The sequence below is a fragment of the Branchiostoma belcheri genome, unplaced genomic scaffold (genome assembly GCF_001625305.1).
Source record: "Branchiostoma belcheri isolate BF01 breed outbred unplaced genomic scaffold, Haploidv18h27 scaffold53, whole genome shotgun sequence".
NCBI classification, from domain to species: domain Eukaryota; kingdom Metazoa; phylum Chordata; class Leptocardii; order Amphioxiformes; family Branchiostomatidae; genus Branchiostoma; species Branchiostoma belcheri.
The window spans coordinates 1,861,032-1,880,834 of record NW_017804165.1 but is presented as its reverse complement, the minus strand read 5'-3'; the positions used below and the strand labels follow the sequence as shown (position 1 = coordinate 1,880,834).

At 41.5% G+C, this 19,803-nt stretch overlaps 3 protein-coding genes across 3 annotated transcripts; 1 reads left to right on the top strand and 2 right to left on the bottom strand.

Annotated features, from left to right (window-relative positions):
- On the bottom strand, window positions 1-4,315 carry LOC109480916. Its single transcript, XM_019783286.1, has 5 exons — window positions 4,228-4,315; window positions 2,715-2,741; window positions 1,900-1,984; window positions 1,169-1,417; window positions 1-906 (listed from the first exon to the last, which is right to left on the bottom strand). The coding sequence occupies exons 1-5, from the start codon at window positions 4,292-4,294 to the stop codon at window positions 711-713; spliced, it is 624 nt and encodes a 207-aa protein (XP_019638845.1). The 5' UTR covers window positions 4,295-4,315; the 3' UTR covers window positions 1-710.
- A 363-nt stretch (window positions 4,316-4,678) lies between these two features.
- On the bottom strand, window positions 4,679-5,692 carry LOC109480878. Its single transcript, XM_019783208.1, has 2 exons — window positions 5,569-5,692; window positions 4,679-5,364 (listed from the first exon to the last, which is right to left on the bottom strand). The coding sequence occupies exons 1-2, from the start codon at window positions 5,690-5,692 to the stop codon at window positions 4,679-4,681; spliced, it is 810 nt and encodes a 269-aa protein (XP_019638767.1).
- Window positions 5,693-6,472: 780 nt separating this feature from the next.
- On the top strand, window positions 6,473-18,420 carry LOC109481022 (two pore calcium channel protein 1-like). The gene is made up of 17 exons (XM_019783496.1): window positions 6,473-6,607; window positions 7,312-7,397; window positions 7,680-7,800; window positions 8,183-8,311; window positions 8,671-8,793; window positions 11,110-11,228; window positions 11,622-11,729; window positions 13,812-13,938; window positions 14,519-14,720; window positions 15,119-15,263; window positions 15,681-15,845; window positions 16,107-16,171; window positions 16,292-16,373; window positions 16,509-16,578; window positions 16,921-17,122; window positions 17,861-17,951; window positions 18,303-18,420. The coding sequence occupies exons 2-17, from the start codon at window positions 7,312-7,314 to the stop codon at window positions 18,418-18,420; spliced, it is 1,953 nt and encodes a 650-aa protein (XP_019639055.1). The 5' UTR covers window positions 6,473-6,607.
- The last annotated feature ends 1,383 nt before the right edge of the window (window positions 18,421-19,803 follow it).

Here is a 19,803-nt window from a genome sequence, read left to right as displayed (position 1 = left end):
GTGTAGTCACAGAATACTAATACTTGGATTTCATCGTATATCTACATCTTACAAATACAAGACGTATGAGCACTGAAGATACTTCAGAAGAGAGTTAGTCGCTAAAACTAATTTATTGCTTTTACACTTTTTACATGACAGGTTTGTATACATTGGTGCAAAGTGCAAAGACGCTAACACAAAGTTCATACATTAAAGTGGAAAATATCAATTGTCATGGTAGAACACTCGTCATTGTAACATATGATAGCATACAAAGATAAAAGTTATGTCAATAATATTGCTATTTGGACACAACTGTTTTATTTTGATAAGGAGCATTGATTTTAAACGATTTTCTATACTTTATTATGATAACTGTTTAAACTCATCTGATTAAATACATATTTAAAGAAAGTATCAAATAAAACTCAATCGACCTAGAATACACCCTTTTGAATACGCCCTTGGGGCAAGACATTAGCTTACAACTAAAACTTTTCAGACAAATCTAGTACTGTAACAGTGTAATGATTAGATAAAAACACTATAACCTTTCTCTTTGATTTTATGGCAGACGGCAAGTATGTACTAGCCTGGGTGTCATCATCCGTAGTTTCCGCCGGCTAATATCGCTGGCTACCACGGATAGCCAACAATATTACAGGGAGCTACGGAGGATGACACCCAGGCTAAGTATGTACCGGGCTTGTTAGTAACGTGCCCTTTCTCTAACGTCCTTTGTTGAACTGGTAAGTCACCCAGCCGTCGGACTCGTTGACGTCCGGCCCGAGGTGCGGCTGGTCGTAGCGGTACAGGTCCATCGGGTCGGGGGCGTAGCGGGCCCGCGGGTCTTCTGTCTCAATGGCGGGGATGTCGATCATGGGCTGGGCTCCCATAGGGGCATGGCTAGCCTCAGGGATGTAACTTTGCAAGAGAAAATAAAGTCGAGTCACTAGGAAAGTCTACTTATAACTTATCTACTTATAACTTGTATCAATCAATTTAAGTTGACAGCTGCGTAAGTGACAAACGGTACCCTTAACGTGATTAAAACGCAAAGAGCATACATAATGTACAAGGGATTCAAAGACAACGTATTTTCAGGTTTGAAAAAAGCTCGTTTTGATCTAAAGGTATATTTGAAATAGAGACAGGGAAGAAACTTAAACATAAGATAACAAATCACCCGTTGTATGTGTCCTGGCGAGGGATGGTGGTATGGTAATTAGGTGCCTGCACGTGCGCACGTGGGATGGACCTGTCGTAGTCGGCTTGTGGGATCGGGATGTTGCCGTTGGTCGGGATGCTGTTCGGCTCGTACCCGCGGTTGACGTGGTACCCCGGCTCGGGGGGCGCCCCGACGTCCTGGTCCCACTGGTCTCCTCTCACATCGTACGTTTGCTTCTTTTCTTTAGAAACGCACGGCTTGCACAGCCTGGTCACCAAACAAACGAACAAAAAACAATGAGAACAGATGATATATAAAAACAGCAATTTGCCCTGCAGTGATACAAAGTGTAGTATGTACGTATAGGTGGTTCAGTTCTACTTAGATACTTACACATCAATCCGATCTGAAATATACACAATGTGGTTATATTCAAGATCCATTGGCCTTTTTACCACAAACAAGAGATTGAGACATCGAATGCAACGCAATAGCATTGTGACGTTACATGTATCATGTGATTCACAGAGAACACCACCTAACATTTCTGCGAGAAAAAAAATAAACACGTTTCAGAATAACTACATTAGGCCATGTTGATTTGATTATATGGATGACATCCGCGCGCGCATGAATTTTCGGCCGTTTCCAAAAAAAAAAAAGTTTTCAACCATACTGTAAATCGTACAAAACAGTTGCAAAATGAGCAAAAATATACCGTAATACCAGAATGAACAAAAGTACCATACCGTGCCAATAACGCGATGGACACGACCAGCATGAGCAGACCTCCGACGACACATGCCGTGATGATGCCGGCATTGCTGTAATCGACTGGGAAAGAACAGAATTCAGAAAAGTCACCAAAGACGTGATGACATGATGACAAGTGTCCTAACAGATATCATTGTAGCATAATTTTCAAAGGAGTTGTTTCGGATCTAGAATCCGTTTCTAAGTAGATTTCCGACTTCATTTTGAATCAGAAGTCTTCATTGAGATGGATAACAAGCCTTCTACAAGGTGACTTCCGTTAGCGGATCCGATGTTGGATCTCTAAATGCGGGAAATACGTTGAATATAGATGGATGCTGAAGTAGAACCGACAAGGAGCATAGTTTGTTAATCAGGGGAGCTCATGCCGCCAAAAGCTATATCTGAAAGACGTGCCAGCGCATCTGAGTCAGCAAGCCGCCGCATCTGATAGTGCTACTGTGTATCTGTTACTCAATGGATCACCTTTACTTTCATCTACAGTCAACCTCTCAAATACTCATTATTACACAGCTATACCTTTCTGAAACCAAATGATTTAGGTAATGACTGATTTATAGTTCTGTATTGCTTAACTCTATTTTCTTGTTACCTGGACGTTACCCGACATTGTTTTGTCTTGTCTTGTGTTGTGTTTTTCATGTGTAGTGGCGACGTGAATATTGCTTGAGTGCGTTACCACTATGTGCTGTATTTGTTTGCACGTTGAAATAAAAAAAAGGCGCCATGGTCTCTTCTGTCGCCACTGATCAGGGAAATACTCAATGTAGAAGGAAAAGGTAACTCTTACCTGCCTGAGGGCCCAAGGTCGTCTGAGCTGTAAAGGAAATACAGCAAAAGTTTCATTACTTGTGAAGTCTCTCTACATACATGGTCAGTCATCGTTTTAGACCAGTGACATACGTCTTCATTCACAAGCCTATATATAGTGTAAAACTAGACATTCCTGGCAGTGACCACGCAGTTGGAGTATACAGAACTCTACCTTCGGGACACCATACGGCCGGAAATTCCGTCCTACTAATTAAATAGCTGCCTGCCACTATATGAGTATGCAGACCTGCCCACCGCTGGCCTTGGTTTCACCATATTGTTATTGCTGTGTCCGTGTATCTCTAAAAATCGCACATAACGATGCATGCAAGACACATAACTATTAAAAGATTACTAAATGCCCCTCCCTTCCGGTAAACAAAACCTTCACTGGATTACAAGGTCGAGAAGGGTTGAGCAAGGTTCACTATAGAACAATGTAAAGTTGAGATTTATTTGAGAATATTTGTGAACTTGAAACGAAAGAAATTCACAGTAGGTATTTTGGTACAGTGTAGCGGTGGTTGTACCCTGGTGCTATCCATGGATTAAATATCCAGAGTTATGTCCACAAACAGGGACAGAAGGACGTCACTTCATGACCTTGACACGGCAGTGTGGTTAGCGCGCCACACATGCTTCTGCATACGTTTGTATGTTCCACGGATTTGGGGATCTTTACATTTTTGTTGCCCTATCACGAGGACCATATCGCATTTCTGAAAGTAAAATGTAAGTAACAATTGCTGTCTAATATTAGTAGCCATTTGATATGTTCCCCCTGAAAGGAAATGTACTTAAGAGTCGCTTTCTTTGTACCTGTGCATTGTTCTCAGAAAAAGTATTTCAAGTGCCAGTTCTTCGTCTCAATGACAACCTTTCAACAGTCTGAGGCTATAATGAGCTAAATCGCTACTATTGTGGCATGACCTAAATCGTCACGATGAATAATGAACGAACTGACAATTTTGTACAGGACAAAACGATCGATGCGGTACGGTAAGTATAGACGCGCCATACAGTATCCCACTGACCAGAGTCAGAGCATGTAAATGTATAGAGTCATCTTCAACTGGCAATTTTTAAAGAGACGTCGTTACTGGTTACTGAAAGTCACCTAATTCAAAATAAACGCGAGCAGGAATTAGCAGAGGTGAAAGGTTCAATGTCATATGGCCAAGCGGGGCACGCCCAATGGACATTTTACCGCCACGGCGTCCAGTATTAACCGCAATTAATTACATATACATGCATTGAAGCCGAACACAAGCTAAGAGACTGAATATGCAGACATGAGTCCGGATTTCTGATTGCGTCCTTCTCAGACAACAAACCTTGTAAGATAAATACGTGTATTAGTGACTTCTTTACGTGACTTTTGTGACAGTGGTGGCACTCTTTACCTGTGAACGCGAGTCTTTGCCATTTATCTTTGTACTATTCGAGTCTACATATCGTGGGGGCGAAAAGAAGGAGTTAAGGATACTCACCTAACACTTGAGGACAAAAAAACACGGCAAACAATATGATTTCCGCAAATCTGCTGAGCTCCGCCATGTTTAGGCCGGGCCACGCCAAAACATCGGAATGGAATGACAAGTAGTCCGACCGGTCTTATGCAGCGTGATCCTCGGATAGAACCCGAGTGGTGTTATGCTAACAATTGGCTGGGAACCACGGAGTTATAAAGGTGTGGTGTAGGGAACTGCCACGAGCAACTGATGATTCTTTGACACACGCAGCGTATGTTTTATTCTGTTGACAAAATTTTACTCTATGTGATTTAGATGATCTTCTAAAGCAGAATTTTACGAGATGAAACACTAGTACTGAGTTAACGTTGTTTAATGAAAAAAAATTTGGCAATTCGTCCCATCGACATGGAACTTGCTACGGCGCTAAAACTTGCCTTTCTTAGTGAGAGAATTGACATATCATTTATCACCCATTATCACGCACGTACTTCCTCAGCTTACGTGCCACTTGCCGAAGCTCTTTCCTGTACACTTTGTCCATGTGCCGACGGTAGCGCGGGATGATGCGGTTGTTGTCGTCTGTGTAGTCGCTAGGGGTGACGCCCTTCTGGCAGGCCGAGAGTTCCACGTCGTCTGTTGACTCCCACTTGCAGATGTCGTCGGGTAAGTAGTTTATCAGGACTCTTTCTCCTGCGATCACGTCATGGTAGATGAGCGCTGTTTTCGACAGGTGGGGGTCACAGTACGTCCCGGGTGGCGGGCAATCTAGCGAGCTCTGTGCTCCTCTTCTCCTCAGTGGCACCGGGATTCGGGAGCAACTCTTGATGTTGTCACTTTTCTTCTCCCGTGCCCTGTTTGACCTCTGCTGTGATCGTGACTGGTATTCAGCCTCTGCATCTCTCCTGTTCACGGACTTAAGACGGGTTTGAGGGGTATTCTTTTCAGGAACTGTGCGCTGGTCTTGTCTATGAGTTCCACGGGCGGTCGGAGAGACCGTCCTGGTGTCGCTGACGACGACGGTCTCCTCGTCCTGGCCGTTTCTGCCTGCCCTCCTGACAACGATCGTCTGGGTAGCTGCTCGCAGGGTGGCGTTCAACTTTCTGGCTACGGACACGCGTCGCCCATGTGAAAACCTCGTCGGCAACCTAGAGGCTGAGAAGATCACGATAAAGATCAGTACAGCAACGGCCTTCATCGGGAATGATAACCCGAAATGTTAATAAGACTATCAGTCATGTCAGTTACACACAGCTTGGGAAAACGAACGTAACTCTAAGCAATTGATTTCTGTACAAATCTGAACTTTGGGTTCATAAATTCTTATTCCTAGCGTGACCTTGAAGGTTTCAAGCTCACCGTTCTTCTGTTCCGTTTCCACTGATTCCACAGGTCCAAAGCCGCAGGGCCGCTCCAGAAGGGCCCATAGGGACGTGGTCCTCTGGTCATCACCCTGGCCGACCTCCCCTATCTGTGGCTCCATATTTTCAGATATAAAAACAAAGTTCGGAGACTTTCGAACTTGACAAAATGTACTAACGTTGTCAACACATGCGTGACGTCAGTTGTATTCCGAACGTTGTTCCAAAGTGAGTTGTTCGTCATACGGCAAACCTGGAATAGCTGGCGGTAGCGTGACATTGCTGTTTAAAGTTAGATCACGAAGAAGAAATGTCCGTCTAATAGTGGTAGCCAGCGAAAAGAGAGAGCCGGTGGTAACAACGGAGGATGACATCATTTCTTCTTTCATTATGGTGGTATTTGATGCTCACCGTGTGGGCTGAATGGCTATCAGTTGCAGTTTAGGAATATTCTGCCAGAAGGCGCTTTCCTTGGAGAGAGTTTGCAAGAGTTGCCAACAAGGCTTGAAGCTAAGTCTATAATAATTTCAGGGACCTGAAGTCCATTTGCCTGAACGATTTAGAATCTACAAGAATAATATTTGCTGTTCAGTCTAGATTGATTTATTTCAATCAAAGCAGGGTTTCAACTTAATCCCTTAGAAGATACTTCAATATATTGCTGAAGAAAAATCAGTTATCTTAACGTTTAGCCCCGGTTAACATTCTAAGCAAAGTGACGAGCATAAACTTTGTTGGCAGCTGATCCTTCACTTGACGTCTGCTTGATTGTCATCTCCAATCCTACTTGTAGCGACAATGAATTGTCCCTGCGGAGAACACGACCCTTCAGGAGTATTACTGGATCGCCCCCTTCTGACGCCACGCCCCTCATGTGCTCTCAAGACCCGGATGAATGACCTGGCTTGAAGGACAACATGGCTACTGTTGCTGGTTAGAAAGTTTGCCAAGAAAAACTTTCTTTCAATGTTTTAGCGATTGATTGGAACTACCGCAGTTTTCACGTGCTGGCACTGGACAACTTAAGTATTTGAAAGGTAAGGCCCATGGTGTTACACCAGTTCTAGCCGTATGATCTGTGTTGTGTAATTTAAATTTAAGTGTATGTGTACGCCCCGGATATTATGGGGGGGGGGCACAGTGTTGGGTTACATATGTGTTATGGTACGGAAAATAGGCTTCAGTTTTGGTAAAGACATCCTAAACTCAGTTAAAAACTACTGTTTGAGTTATCAAACGTGTAGTTTACTTTTCAACCTGTTTTATGGTTTAGACACGAGACTTGAAGTGTAGAAAGTCCACCCAACTTTGAATAAAATTTAGTGGATCCTTATACTATCATAGTTTATTTACAAAGAGAAGCTGAAGTATCAACACTTAGTAACTGCTGACCGCAGTTGAGATGCATGGGACATGGTGCTCTTCTCATCCAAAATGAACCAATAGCAATTAAAGTGTCGCAAGATGTAAAACATGTGCCAAATGCCAGCAGATTAAGCCGACAAATGTTACATAATATTTATGTATAGGAAATTTGATTCTGTCATGCATAGTGATAAAGTAGGAATCAAACTGCACAACTTGGTTATTATTGACAATGATTATTATTTATAGTGCTGGCAGTAGTGTTATGCCAAATGAATGAGCAATGTGACATTCAACATTGGAAAATAGGGTGTAAATGAGTAGTAAATGAATGACAAGTGGAAAATTAAAAGGGTGTGTTACCTTTAACTTCCAGATGAATCTGTACTTGGCAGCCACCTACATCATAGATGCACGGTACGGCAGAAATGGCCAGTTTGAAGCAGATGACAACTCCGTAAGGTGAGGAAATTAGTACAAAAGTGTAAACTCAGTATTTCTTCTTCTTATCAAGTTCTATTAATTACATTTTGTTATATGAGAGGCAATTTTTCTACACCAATATCTATTTACTTGTTTATTGAATTTTTAGTTGGGTACTCAGTATCAATACCACTGTAGAGCCAAGTTACTGTGGCCTTTCCGAAAACATTACGATTTTTCTGCTGTGAAAAGATGTACCGCTAGTATCACCTAATTAGCTGTTACAAAGGGCTTTACTGAGATCTTTGTGTACTTTTCCAGGCTGTACAACCTCTATACCCACTGGCTGCCCAAACTGGTGACATACTTCTTCCTCCTCCTCCTGCTGTCTCTGGCTATATTTGAGAAGCCTGCTGTGCCTGGACTGGAGATCGAGTACTGGGTAAGTACCATTATTGAGCTTTATTATGTTTAAAGAACTGGCAACTTTGTGGTCATGAAGTAGTTGTCATTTGATTAGGGAAAAACATAAAGTACTAAAACAGAATACTAGTATGTGAAAAAATCTTGGCATGTATTTGACAGTGCCAGCTCCATTTTATGAGTTACAACAAGGAGGTTTAAAATTTTAAACTTCCTTGGTTACAATGTATGGATTTTACACTTTTGTAACTTGATCATGCACTTTGCACTGCTTGAAAAAAATGATTGATTCCATTGTATTCCATTGTTACTTACTGCATATCTGTGACAAAAAGATGTTTTTCTACCCTGTTCCATTGTGTGATTAACATGCAGTCTGATGTTCTCCTCCCTATATAAAGGTAACCATGCCCATGGAGCTGATCTGTCTGATTGTAATTGGCAGCAGGCTGTTCCATCTAAAGCTCTTCTCCCCCGGGAGGACTTTTTACTCAGACAAGAAGAACATAGTTGTCCTTGCTACAATTGTTGTAAGTAAAAACCTAACCTAACCAACTGAGATGAGAGTGCCCGATAGGATTCCTTTGTCTATCCATTTATGTTAGTTGTAGGTGTAATTTGTTGCAATATATCATGGTATCCTATGACAACAAGGTTCTATCATGTATAATGTCCTTGGTTCTATAAATCACAAGACACAAGTTGTAGTTTTCCATCACAAAATACTGGTGGATAGTGTCAAGTGTCCCTTTACTTTAGCTAGGTTGATTGGACTAGCTTTTTAAACTAAGGACTAGGGTACAGAACTCTGAGAGGTAACATCAGGGCTTTACTACATGCCATGTTTAGATTTTGTGCTTTGACATGTTCTGTTTTATTTGTCTCACAGATAGTGGTGATAGACATGATCACCTACATAGCATTGGTCAATTCCGGCCAGTCCATGTATGCATACCGCTGGTCCCGCCCGCTGCGACCCTTAATACTTGTCAACATAACCGAGGGCAGACAGGTATGTGTGAGCAGCATAGCATGGCAATGTTGATATCAGGACAATACGGAGGAATTTAGGTTCATGGATGGCGAAACTAGATGGTTTTTAACCCTCTGAAGTGCTGTTTCCTGCATATTCAAAGGCAAATTCCAAATGCTAATCTATAAAGGATCTTTCTTCTTAGGATACATTCAACTCCACATTCAGAGTCATATTCCCTCTAGTGTTCTGTAGAAACGGGTCTTCTGTGCATGAAAAATTTGCTCATGAAAAATTTGCACGGTAAAAATTTGATTTGCACGGTTATAAAAAGTTTTTATGCGCAAATTTTTCACGCGCACAAAATCCCATCCCTTTTATTTGGACTTTAAACTGAATTTAATAGATTAGAATATTTAGTGACAACGCTACTACAGTCAAACCTGTCCGTCCAACCAACTGTTTAGGGCAACCAACTGTTATCAACAACCACATTCAAACAGTCCCGTCCCATTTTACATAGTAAGGACCCCCTTCCAGGCAACCAACTGTACAACGCAACCAGCGGCCACTTTCTTGTGGTCCCTACGGGGCACGGACACCCTACTCAACAACCAGATGATGGCATAAGGACAAGCGATCTAGATCTTGGTGCGTCGGCACAACGCACATGTGGAGTTTGGAACGACACGACCAGAGTAATATTATGCTTCAATAAAAGAAACTGATAATTGTACAAATATAGTTTTACTAATATAATTTCGAAAACAAATCGAGATCATGCTGCATGCTGTGCACTGACCGACAAAAAATCTAGCGGGCCCGATTCTCTCACGCCGTCTGCACACACACGTACCGCGCTTGCGACAAGAATAACACATTGTAATTTGAGAAAGCATACGGTTAAAACATGGGAATATTGTGCATATCCACAAATATTTCTATAGAAAACACAATCGCTGGAATCTAAAATGTTGTCCTGGGATTTATTTAGCGGGCGTTTTGTTTTGACGGCGCGCGAAAACCACGCTGCTGATCTCTACACACTGCCGGCGCCTAGTTCCGGCGGATTGAAGGCCCAAATCGCGTCAAACACACCATAAAATCACATACACACAGATATTTTTCCCCAAACTATTCTTTGAATTCGTTGTATGGTCGTGGAATTCCATGAAAAGCAGCGTTTTTTATGCTTAGAAGTGTTTTTTCCTCGGCATTTCTGTTTCAAGATGGCGGCCGCGCTTGGGTCACCCCGCGGGTCATCGGAAGGTTCCATTTCTAAAGGGTTGCTGATTACTTTACTCAATTTATTTTTGACACGTGCGGTCAGCGCACGCAAATCAAATATGAATTAACTAAATTTATATCTATCTAGAGTTATAATTGCTAACAAACGCCTTTATAAACTTGAAATTTCGTTATGTATTTTTTGCTGCATGTTCATTGTTCCCCTTCACAGTGGATTGGTTGTTGTTGTTTTCCAAGCCAGCGCCATCTTTGTTCTCCATTTTGTGATCGCGAACGAAGTTTTCCGTCAAATTTCTTAGCCCAAAATGACCTTTTAGGAATTTTTGAAGTCACATTAAGTTGACTGCTGTAATGTTGCGCCAGTATTGAGTAGTCTGCAAAAGTTGCCGACACAGAACCTGTAATTGCGGCAAGAAAATATCAACGCGGCGTCGGTATGTCCTTGGCACAAAACAATGGAGGACTTCTTCAGCAGAAAGGGAAAAAGACTCAAAGGCAGAACGTTTCACTTTCTTATTTTCGTTGCATTATATTTAGGGACTTGTAAAATTAAATTTCAAACCCAGTTTCGTAATAGAACAGTAGTAATGTTGTATCAATTGATGAAAACATAATCGAACAGTACTTAGTAGTGACTAGAGATAGCCAAGTACACATGATGTATTTTGTCATACTTCTTGTCGCTATTTTCCACTTTTTTGCCTCAAATTCTACGATATGAAGTATAATTTGCATCAGTCACATGATTGTAAATTTAGAAGACTGAACTGAGAAATTGTGTAATCACTTTGACTTCAAAGTCATGTGTGTGTGATGTCAATAAAATCTCACCATTAAATTGTACTCTGTATTTTCTTTTTTGCTTATTATTTGTAAGTAAGAGCCTACCCTGCCAAGATACCAACCACGAACCCCCCCCCCCAACTGGACCATCCAACCACTCCCAGTCAACAACCATTTTTCCTTGGTCCCTTGAGTGGTTGTTGAATACAGGTTTGACTGTAATATATAATAGATTAACAAGTTTTTACTGTCAACGCAATTCTCAAAACATTTTAAAACTGGTAGTCTTCCCTCAGCTCCTGTGACCTTGTTGTTTCTCTGCAGATTCGTCGTGCTTTCCGGAACATCCGCCGTACCCTGCCGGACATCTTGAATGTCCTGGTCCTGTTCTTCCTCAGTATCGCACTTTTCGCTCTGATGGCTCTGAAAATCTTTGAGAGAAGGTGCATGCTCACATCTTTATAACATAGTCACTTACTTACCTTCATAGATACCTTGCTAATGATTTGGACTTGATAATGATTTTCTTCCATAAACATTTAGCAAGAAACTCCTGTAGTCTGCTGTAGTCCTGTAGTCAACAATTTGATGAATGGTATTTACTTCTACTTGCTGACATTTACAGTAACTCCTCAACCAGCATTTCTGTGTACAGAGCACTTTTGATTGTTGATGGAAGCACATGTGTCCCTAAATGAAATTGAATGCAGTCATGGAAGTATTGAGACCTCCATGTGGATATCAGGACAATGCGGAGGAATACAAAAGGTCTTTTGTTTTGTTCTATATGGTTTTTAAGACCTAGTTTTACATTATATGCATTTTCCATATCACAGACCAGAGTTAAGACTGTATACTGACAACAGCCCATACTTCAAGCACTACGGTGACATCTATTTCCAGTTGTATGTGCTGGTAACGACTGCCAACAGTCCTGACATCATGTAAGTCAACATCCTCTCATATAGATCCTCCTGCTACAGGCATGTCACAGGCATATCACGTTTTTTAATTCCTTTTTTAATCAATTTGGGTTGAAGATCTTTTGATGTCTTTTTATCTTCTATTTTTATGTATGAAAGTGTTTCATCTCATTGTAAATCATTTATACATGGCATACCTCACACGCCAGTACTTTACTATTCAAAGTCCATTCTTACAGGCCAGATTGAGTGACATACAAAGACAAATAAGGCCACACCAATTTAATTTGTTGGTTCTCGGATTTTTTCAGAAAAAATATGAAGCGACAGGGCGAAAAAAATAAAAATAAAAACAGGTCCAGGCATCCTATTATAGGCTTGAATGCTACAAAATGAGCCATGAAGTCAACACAAAAGGCTGGGTTAAAATTTAAACATTGAATTTTGAACTTTTAATCAAACCACTGCAATGATAGATGGGAAAACTGTAACAACTAGGAAGAAAAGGACTTTCCTCAACACCCCTGCTGTCCAAGGGTCTGAGGTGCGAGTTGATCCCATGGATCTGTAACTTCATCTCCAATAGGAAACAATGTGTGAGGTACCACGGTTCACTTTCCACCTGGGAATATTTGTCGTGCGGCGTCGCTCAAGGAACGTTACTTGGACCTATTCTGTTTCTCACCCTTATCGACGACGCTGCAAGTAACACCTACATCCCGACATGGAAATATGTAGATGATATGAATCTTCTCGAGTCTAGAGCCCTCCACCAACCCTCTACTCTCCAGCAAGAACTAGACGACCTCCATGAGTGGTCAACCAGTAACCACATGTTGTTAAACGGCTCCAAATGCCTCACCATGCATGTGACGTTCAGTCGTAACCCACCACTTCTCCCTCCACTCCAGATCTGTGCAACACCGTTAACAGTTGTAACCAGCATGAAAGTTCTAGGTCTTCATATCCAGAACGACCTACGCTGGGACAAACAAGTTAACCACATGTTAAGTTCAGCTTCGAAGAAACTCTATCTCCTGAAACGACTGAGGAAGTTCAACCTGTCGACAGCCGACCTGACAACAATCTACACAGGCTACGTGAGGCCCCTTCTAGAGTATGCTGCACCTGCATGGTCTCCAGGACTCACAAAGTCTCAAACCGACAAACTTGAACGAATCCAGAAGCGGGCTTGCCGCATTATCCTAGGGACCACGTATTGCTCCTACTCTTCTGCACTTCAACGCCTCGGGCTAGTTCCCCTCTCAGAAAGAAGAGAACTGCTCTGCCGGAAATTCGCGAGGACTCTACTAAGTTCCGAATACAGAGACTGGTTACCACCCACTAGACTACAGATCACCGGCCGAGTAACTAGAAACAGTCACAAACTGTCCAACCCCACAACAAGAACAAACAGATATAGAAACTCGCCTGTACCGTACATGTGTAGTCTGCTAAACAATCCTGTATAATGTAACACATCAGACGTAAATATTGTACTTTTTATTCGAACAGATTTTATTACAACCTATATCCATCAGAAGTGCAGAGTCTTTTTAACCACCGCTATTTTAACTACCGTCTTTTAAAATTGTCAATGGTTTTTAGTATGTAAAATAATGTCTGTAGGTATTGAATTGTTTTTAAATTGTGTAAATTGGACGCAATTCAGTGATACACTGCAATGTTCAATAAAGTGATCTTGAATCTTGAATCTTGAATCTTGTTGCGGGGCAAAACATGAGCATTTTTCAGTTGATTCAGGACCAGAATCAAATTTTTTTTTTTTTGCAAATCAGAAAAAAACAAAGAGGCGAATCCGAGAACCAACAAATAAAATTGGTGTGGCCTAATGTAAGGAATTGGAATTTGTAGATGATAAAAGTACAGGTGTTTTCTTATCATGCTATAGTCAGATGTTGAAGTGGACGTAACAGGTGATCGTAACAAGGGTTTAGTGTATTTGTATTTCAATAAAATAGTGCATAAAGCTCAAATCTTGTAGATTACCAGTTGTCATCTTTCTGGGCGATACAAACATAAGAGAAACACTGAGAATAAACCAATGATTATTATTTGATGATTACTTGTTTGTCCTATTAGGATGCCAGCTTTTGACAGCAACAAGTGGTTTTCCCTGTTCTTCATCGTGTATTTGGTGGTCTGTCTGTACCTGTTCATGAGTATCATCCTCGCTGTCATCTACAAGAACTACAGAAGACATCTTAAGGTGGGGCTCATAATCTTGCATTTGGACAATTTTAAAACAACCCTTGATATTATTTTAATTCTCTAGTTGATGTGTAGGCCAATAGGTCAGGATCCTTGTAATGGTGACAATAATTTTTTTTCCATAGTGTGTTTTATAGGAGTAAATATTTTGGTTGCATCACATTTTCCGCCACTAACATTCCCTAACAAGCAAACGGATTGATTATCATTTGGTTGTGTTATCATTTCAACCTGAAGTACTCACTCAGCTCCGCATGCCCCTCATGGGGGCGTAGCTTCTCTGCATACAGTCCTCCAAGTCTGCCTGTCTCTGGCTGCCACACCTGATGTCCAGTCCTGCAGCCTGTAGGTCGGTGGACAGTTGGTCTGTCCAGGTGTGCCATGGCCTCCCTCCAGGGCTGGACCTGGTGGGAAGAAGTGGTTATCTTTGGAGAGAACCTAGTTTCAGAGGTGGTTCTGCCCTTTCAATGTCGCCAAATAGGCGGAGACGGACCAGATTTTACTGGACAGTGGGGGCTGGTTGACAACCTTAAGTACATGTATTACAATGTGGATCTTCTCCCCCCCCCCCCCCACAGAACGAGATAAAGAAGTCGGTGTTCATCAAGCGTGTGAAGCTGAACCGTGCGTTTGACGAGCTGAAGGAGCAGCAGGATGGGAAGTCGGTGGTGACAGAGAAGACGTGGAACGCCGTGATGCAGGAGGTTCTACCCAACAGGAACCAGGTCTACTACAGTCTGCTGTGGATGGTGCTGGACAAGGATGGCAATGGTTACATAGGTCTGAAGACATCTATCTTACCCCCTCTCGTGTTATATCCCCTTTTCACTGCTTAGCAACCAAATATTTCATTCAAAAGATTTGTAGATAAGGAAAAATGGTTTGTTTGTCTTGTTGTCTTTTAAATCATTATTCCAATTATTAAACCAAGGATCACACAGATCCAATGTGATGTTCGTTCAACAATCACCGTGTAGTGGAAAGGGGGCCTTACTCAATAATATCCAGCATCCAGAAAAGATATGGTAGTCAAAATTAGGGAAAGTCTGACCAAATTATATCAGACACTGGAGGTTACAATATTGATCTCTCAAACACACTGGTTTTAGAAATGGCAGATACATGTTACCCACCAGATAAACTGGTGGTTAACTTGTGTTGTCTGATTGTCCTTCCAGATCAGAACATGTTCCTGCAGGTGGCAGACCTGCTAAACGTAGAGGTGTCAGAAGTCAGGAATCAGAAACACCTGATCGAGAAGTTCTGGCCTCACATTTACAACTCTTCTGTCAGCATTGCTGTCAGACAGGTGGTCATGCACAAGTGAGTATGGGAAGAACATCAAGGTTGACTTACACAACAATAGTGCATTGTTATTTGTGTGCAAATTGTCAAAGAAGTGACGACACTGCATTGTGAACGTTTTTATTTTTCAAATGCTAAAAGCATTTTTGATCAATTCCCTTGCACTTTTGATCAATTGCTTACGTCGTGTATCAGTAAAGTCTCGTGTGAATAAGATCACGTGTTTGTAAACCGTAACTCTCGCGAGATCACGTTGTGAAGTGATTGGTCATTAATTATCCTGATGAAGGTGACAGTGGTCGCTGAAAATTTGATCTCTGTAAATTGTGTGTTGGAATAAAGTTTTACTATGTTTTTTATATTTTTATAATGTTTTACTATGCTAAAAGCATTAAGATAGGACAATACACGTACTACATCTGTCTCTGTTGGCAGGTTCTTCAGATACTTCTTTGACCTGGCTATTGTGGTCAATGCCTTCTTCATTGGGTTCAACCTGGATGAGGCAGAGTGGTTCTTCCTGTCTGTGTTCACCTGTGAAATCATCCTCAAGCTCTACACCTACGGCTTCAGGGAGTTCTGCCGCAGATTCTGGAACATGTAAGACCTGATATGAGGTGTCCTGTGGCTAGGAGCTTGCTGATTTGCTTTGCCAGATGTACAGTCAAATTTTGTCCATTACAACCACTTTTTGTTTGTAGTTAAAATTCACATGTATGCTGGTTTAGGTAATCTTGAGACAATAGACATGTCATGTTATTATGTGACAATGGAGATGATTTACCCAGTTTATATAATGTTTTCTTGTTCTATGTTTCCTTCCATATGATTTTACATTTTTGTTTTCTGTTTTTCTTCCAGCTTTGATTTCATTGTGATATCAGCAGCCTTTATAGCTACAATTATTGAAGCTGCTTTGGAAGAGTGTAAGTTTCTATTGAAATATTTTAACATCCATCTTTTGTTTTGAGTTCTTTATATATGTTTATGGACAAGTTTTAACTTTCACTGTCACTTCAACCGACTGTGGTCTTTCTTCCATGTAGTGCAATACAGTAGAGAGACACTAGATGTCCTCCTTGTTCTTCGAATCCTGCGACTCCTAAAACTTGTGGGGAGTATTGACAGGTAAGCTTTTGGTTACTACTGGTAGTGCATGTATATTGATTTGGAGTGAAGCTACATTTGTACATGGACTTCTGATTCTAACAGATGTGGTGTGTTTAAAAAAAGGGTCAAATGTTGGTTGTTTTCTCCTGTTAGGTTCAAGATCATTATCGGCACCTTGACCAACATCGCCCCGTCCATGTTTACCTATGGAGGAGTTCTGTTTGTAAGTTGACCTTTTTGTACTTCCAGTTATTCTGAATTAATGTAACGTTATTCACATTTGATAGCATTAGATTTCACTAGATGTTCATGGCTGTACCATGTAGAGAAAATGTATGCTATTCAAATTAGTTTATACATGTTGATACATTTGCAAATTGACAAAAGGTTGATACATTTGCAAATTGGCAGCTTTTTTGTTTACATTCATGAATCATAATTACAGAAGCTTGGTGTGACAAGATATGAATCTGACCACAATCAATATGATTAAACAACATACAAAGCAGTGATACAAACTTGCCCTGAAATGATTAAAAATGTTGTTTCCCCCCTGGCACACCAGGTATTTTACTATGTGTTTGCCATCATTGGGATGGAAGTCTGGGGAACCATGTTGTCTGGGAATGTCAACGTCACCTTCTGTAACAACCCGGCACTGATTGGAACAGAGTTTGCCCGGGATCACTACTGTAACAACAACTTCAGCGACGTCCTCACCTCCTTCGTGCTTCTGTTTGAACTGATGGTCGTCAACCAGTGGCATGATATCCTTTGTAACAAGAACTAGTACTTATGGAGATTTGAGTAATACTAGGTCTAGTGGGAATTTTTTGTATAGGAAAGTATGTAAAGCTTGTGTGTGAATGAAGTCAATAATAAGGACTTCATCCATTCATAAGCCATTCTCCCATAGCACAATATTTTAAGCTTGCCTAGTTTTTATAATAAGAATACTCTAAACGGTTTATTGGTCAAACATTACCCGTGCAATCGTAGCCTTTCATAGCACTGAGTTGATGCAGGATTTACATCATATACTACATGTACATGTACATGTAATATATTTGCTCCATACACTTTTGTAGAACTGTCGTAAGGGTCTGTACAGCTGCCATTTGGCGCCACCAGGTGACCTCAATACAACTTTTCCCAACAGAAGTTAGGTACCCATTCATACCTGGGTGCAGTGAGGTGCAGTCGTGTTAAGTGCCTTTCCCAAGGGCACAACATCAGAGCGCATGTCCGGTCATGTCTCGGGTACAATACGGGATCAAACCTGTTTCATTCCTATTTCATTGTTTCATAGTCGAACGCTCTACCACTACACCATCTGACGCCACTTAGTCTGCTGCCAATGCTGAAAGTGTTTAAAGTCTTACCAATACTGATAGCGGCCATATTGCGCAGCCTGTTTTTCACTGATATAAGGACTTTTCTTTAGATTTATGTGATCAGGAGAATTGTGCTAGGCCGTTGATGTGTTTAACCCTTAACCTACCCACTTCTGACCTCGGGGTTTGAAGCTGTCACCAGTGCGTGGGCACGTCTGTACTTTGTGGCCTTCCACCTACTGGTGGTCATCGTGGTGCTCAAGTGAGTCAGCATTTGTTAGCAAAGTTTTCTTGCAGTCAAGTGGTCGAGCTTATGAGTTTTACTATGTAAATTCTGTGATAAAAATCACAAAAGGGGGTAAAGCCTTTGGAGAAAAAATATGCTGTGGTTTAACTCACAATCTCTTTCTCACAAGTGCTAAGTGCTAAGCAGAGAAAGCAATATTTACCATTTTTCAAGCAACCCTCCAAATACAAATTGAATACTCTTCTCCCTAGGCCATTGCACTGGTCTTTCTCAGCTTTTAGTGTGGTTAAATTGCCTTCTCCTAAACACAACAATAGCCCTTTAATTGCCACATTAACATGTGTAATACTTGGATTTCTCCCCCAGTATATTTTTGGCCTTTATTCTGGAGGCGTTCATGTTGGAGTCGTCCCTGTCTGCAGGCAAGTTCTCCAACGCTGTGGAGGAGAAGATCAAGGAGATGGGCCTGTGGGTCAGCAAGTAAGTTTCACTTCCTTCCAATCAGGAATGTCAGAAAATTTGGACATTTCTACTCTGAAAGTGTAAGACTACTGTACATAGATCATGTGTTGATAAGATTAAAAAAATGAAAACATCCAAAACAATAAGAAAATCACTTGTTTTTCAGCTGTTAATTAATAAAGCTGTTCTTTAGTTGTTAACGATGCTAATTATTTAATGAAGAGCTACAACAAATTGCCTATCTATCTGTTTTTCTGTAAGATCACACTCCGAGCACAAGAAGGATGTACTGATGGTTTCCGACAGACTGATGCAGTATTAGGCATTGTCACATTTTTTCACACTTGTACAAAAGACAATCTGATAATACAATCATGTTGTGGTGAACCCCAGGAAGCCTCTGCAGGAACAGTTACCAGTAGAGCATGTACAGATGGAGGCCCCCCAGTCAGTCCTGGTGGACAACATCGAGGTCCAGCCCAGTCCGGCCGCGACGCCTGCGGAGAGTGAAGCCGCGGAGGCTGCAGACGTGGTGCCGGAGATGAAGGAGAGAAGACCGCGTGCTGACACAGGCCTGCGCTTCAGGCTAGCCAGACGAGGTACTCATGACACACACACTCACTCATCCTCTTGCACTTGGTGCATAGATTCAACAAGTTTCACCAGGTTGACCCATCTTTTCCAGTGCCATCTGCTGGGCCTAGGGTAGCTTGATGTTGTTCTTTTCCAGGTCATGTGAGATGACATCCATCCAGCTTGCTTCAGGCCACCATGGCTTGAGTGGGATGTTCTGGGGGGAGGCATAGGATCATGTGGTGAAGGTGCCATGCTGATATTGATAGCTCATGTGTTCACAGAATGCTGAGCATGAGGGACCTAATTTTTATTCCGTTAACACACTTTGGCTGAGATGCTGACGTAACATTATGTCAAAAAACTTTAAAACCTTACTCATGTAAAATGTCCAGTCAAAAGGTAAGACTTCTGCAAAAACACATGCATGAAAAAATGTTCCTGTTATTTCTGTCCAGGTACCAGAAAGACAGAGATCCTTCTGCAGAGGATGTTTGAAAGTGAACTGTTACACGAGGAAGGTCAGGACATGCCGACCTCTGAAAATGAGATAGAGGAAATGGAACCAGACGAAATCCGCCCCACCCCGCTTACTCTTGACAATGTGACATGATACATAACTTGGGACTACTCGGTAGGGCTAGCTGTGTACCTAATTCCTGTACCTGTAAAATTATTTAGGTACAGGTCTGGACCTGAATATAATAAACATGGACTACTTAAATAGACATTTTTCATATTCAGGGTAAAGGGGAGTGATGTATATATACTAGTAGTCTCATTGTATACTGCTGTTCTTTCATAGCAATCAAAATTTTTGTTTTACCCTCAA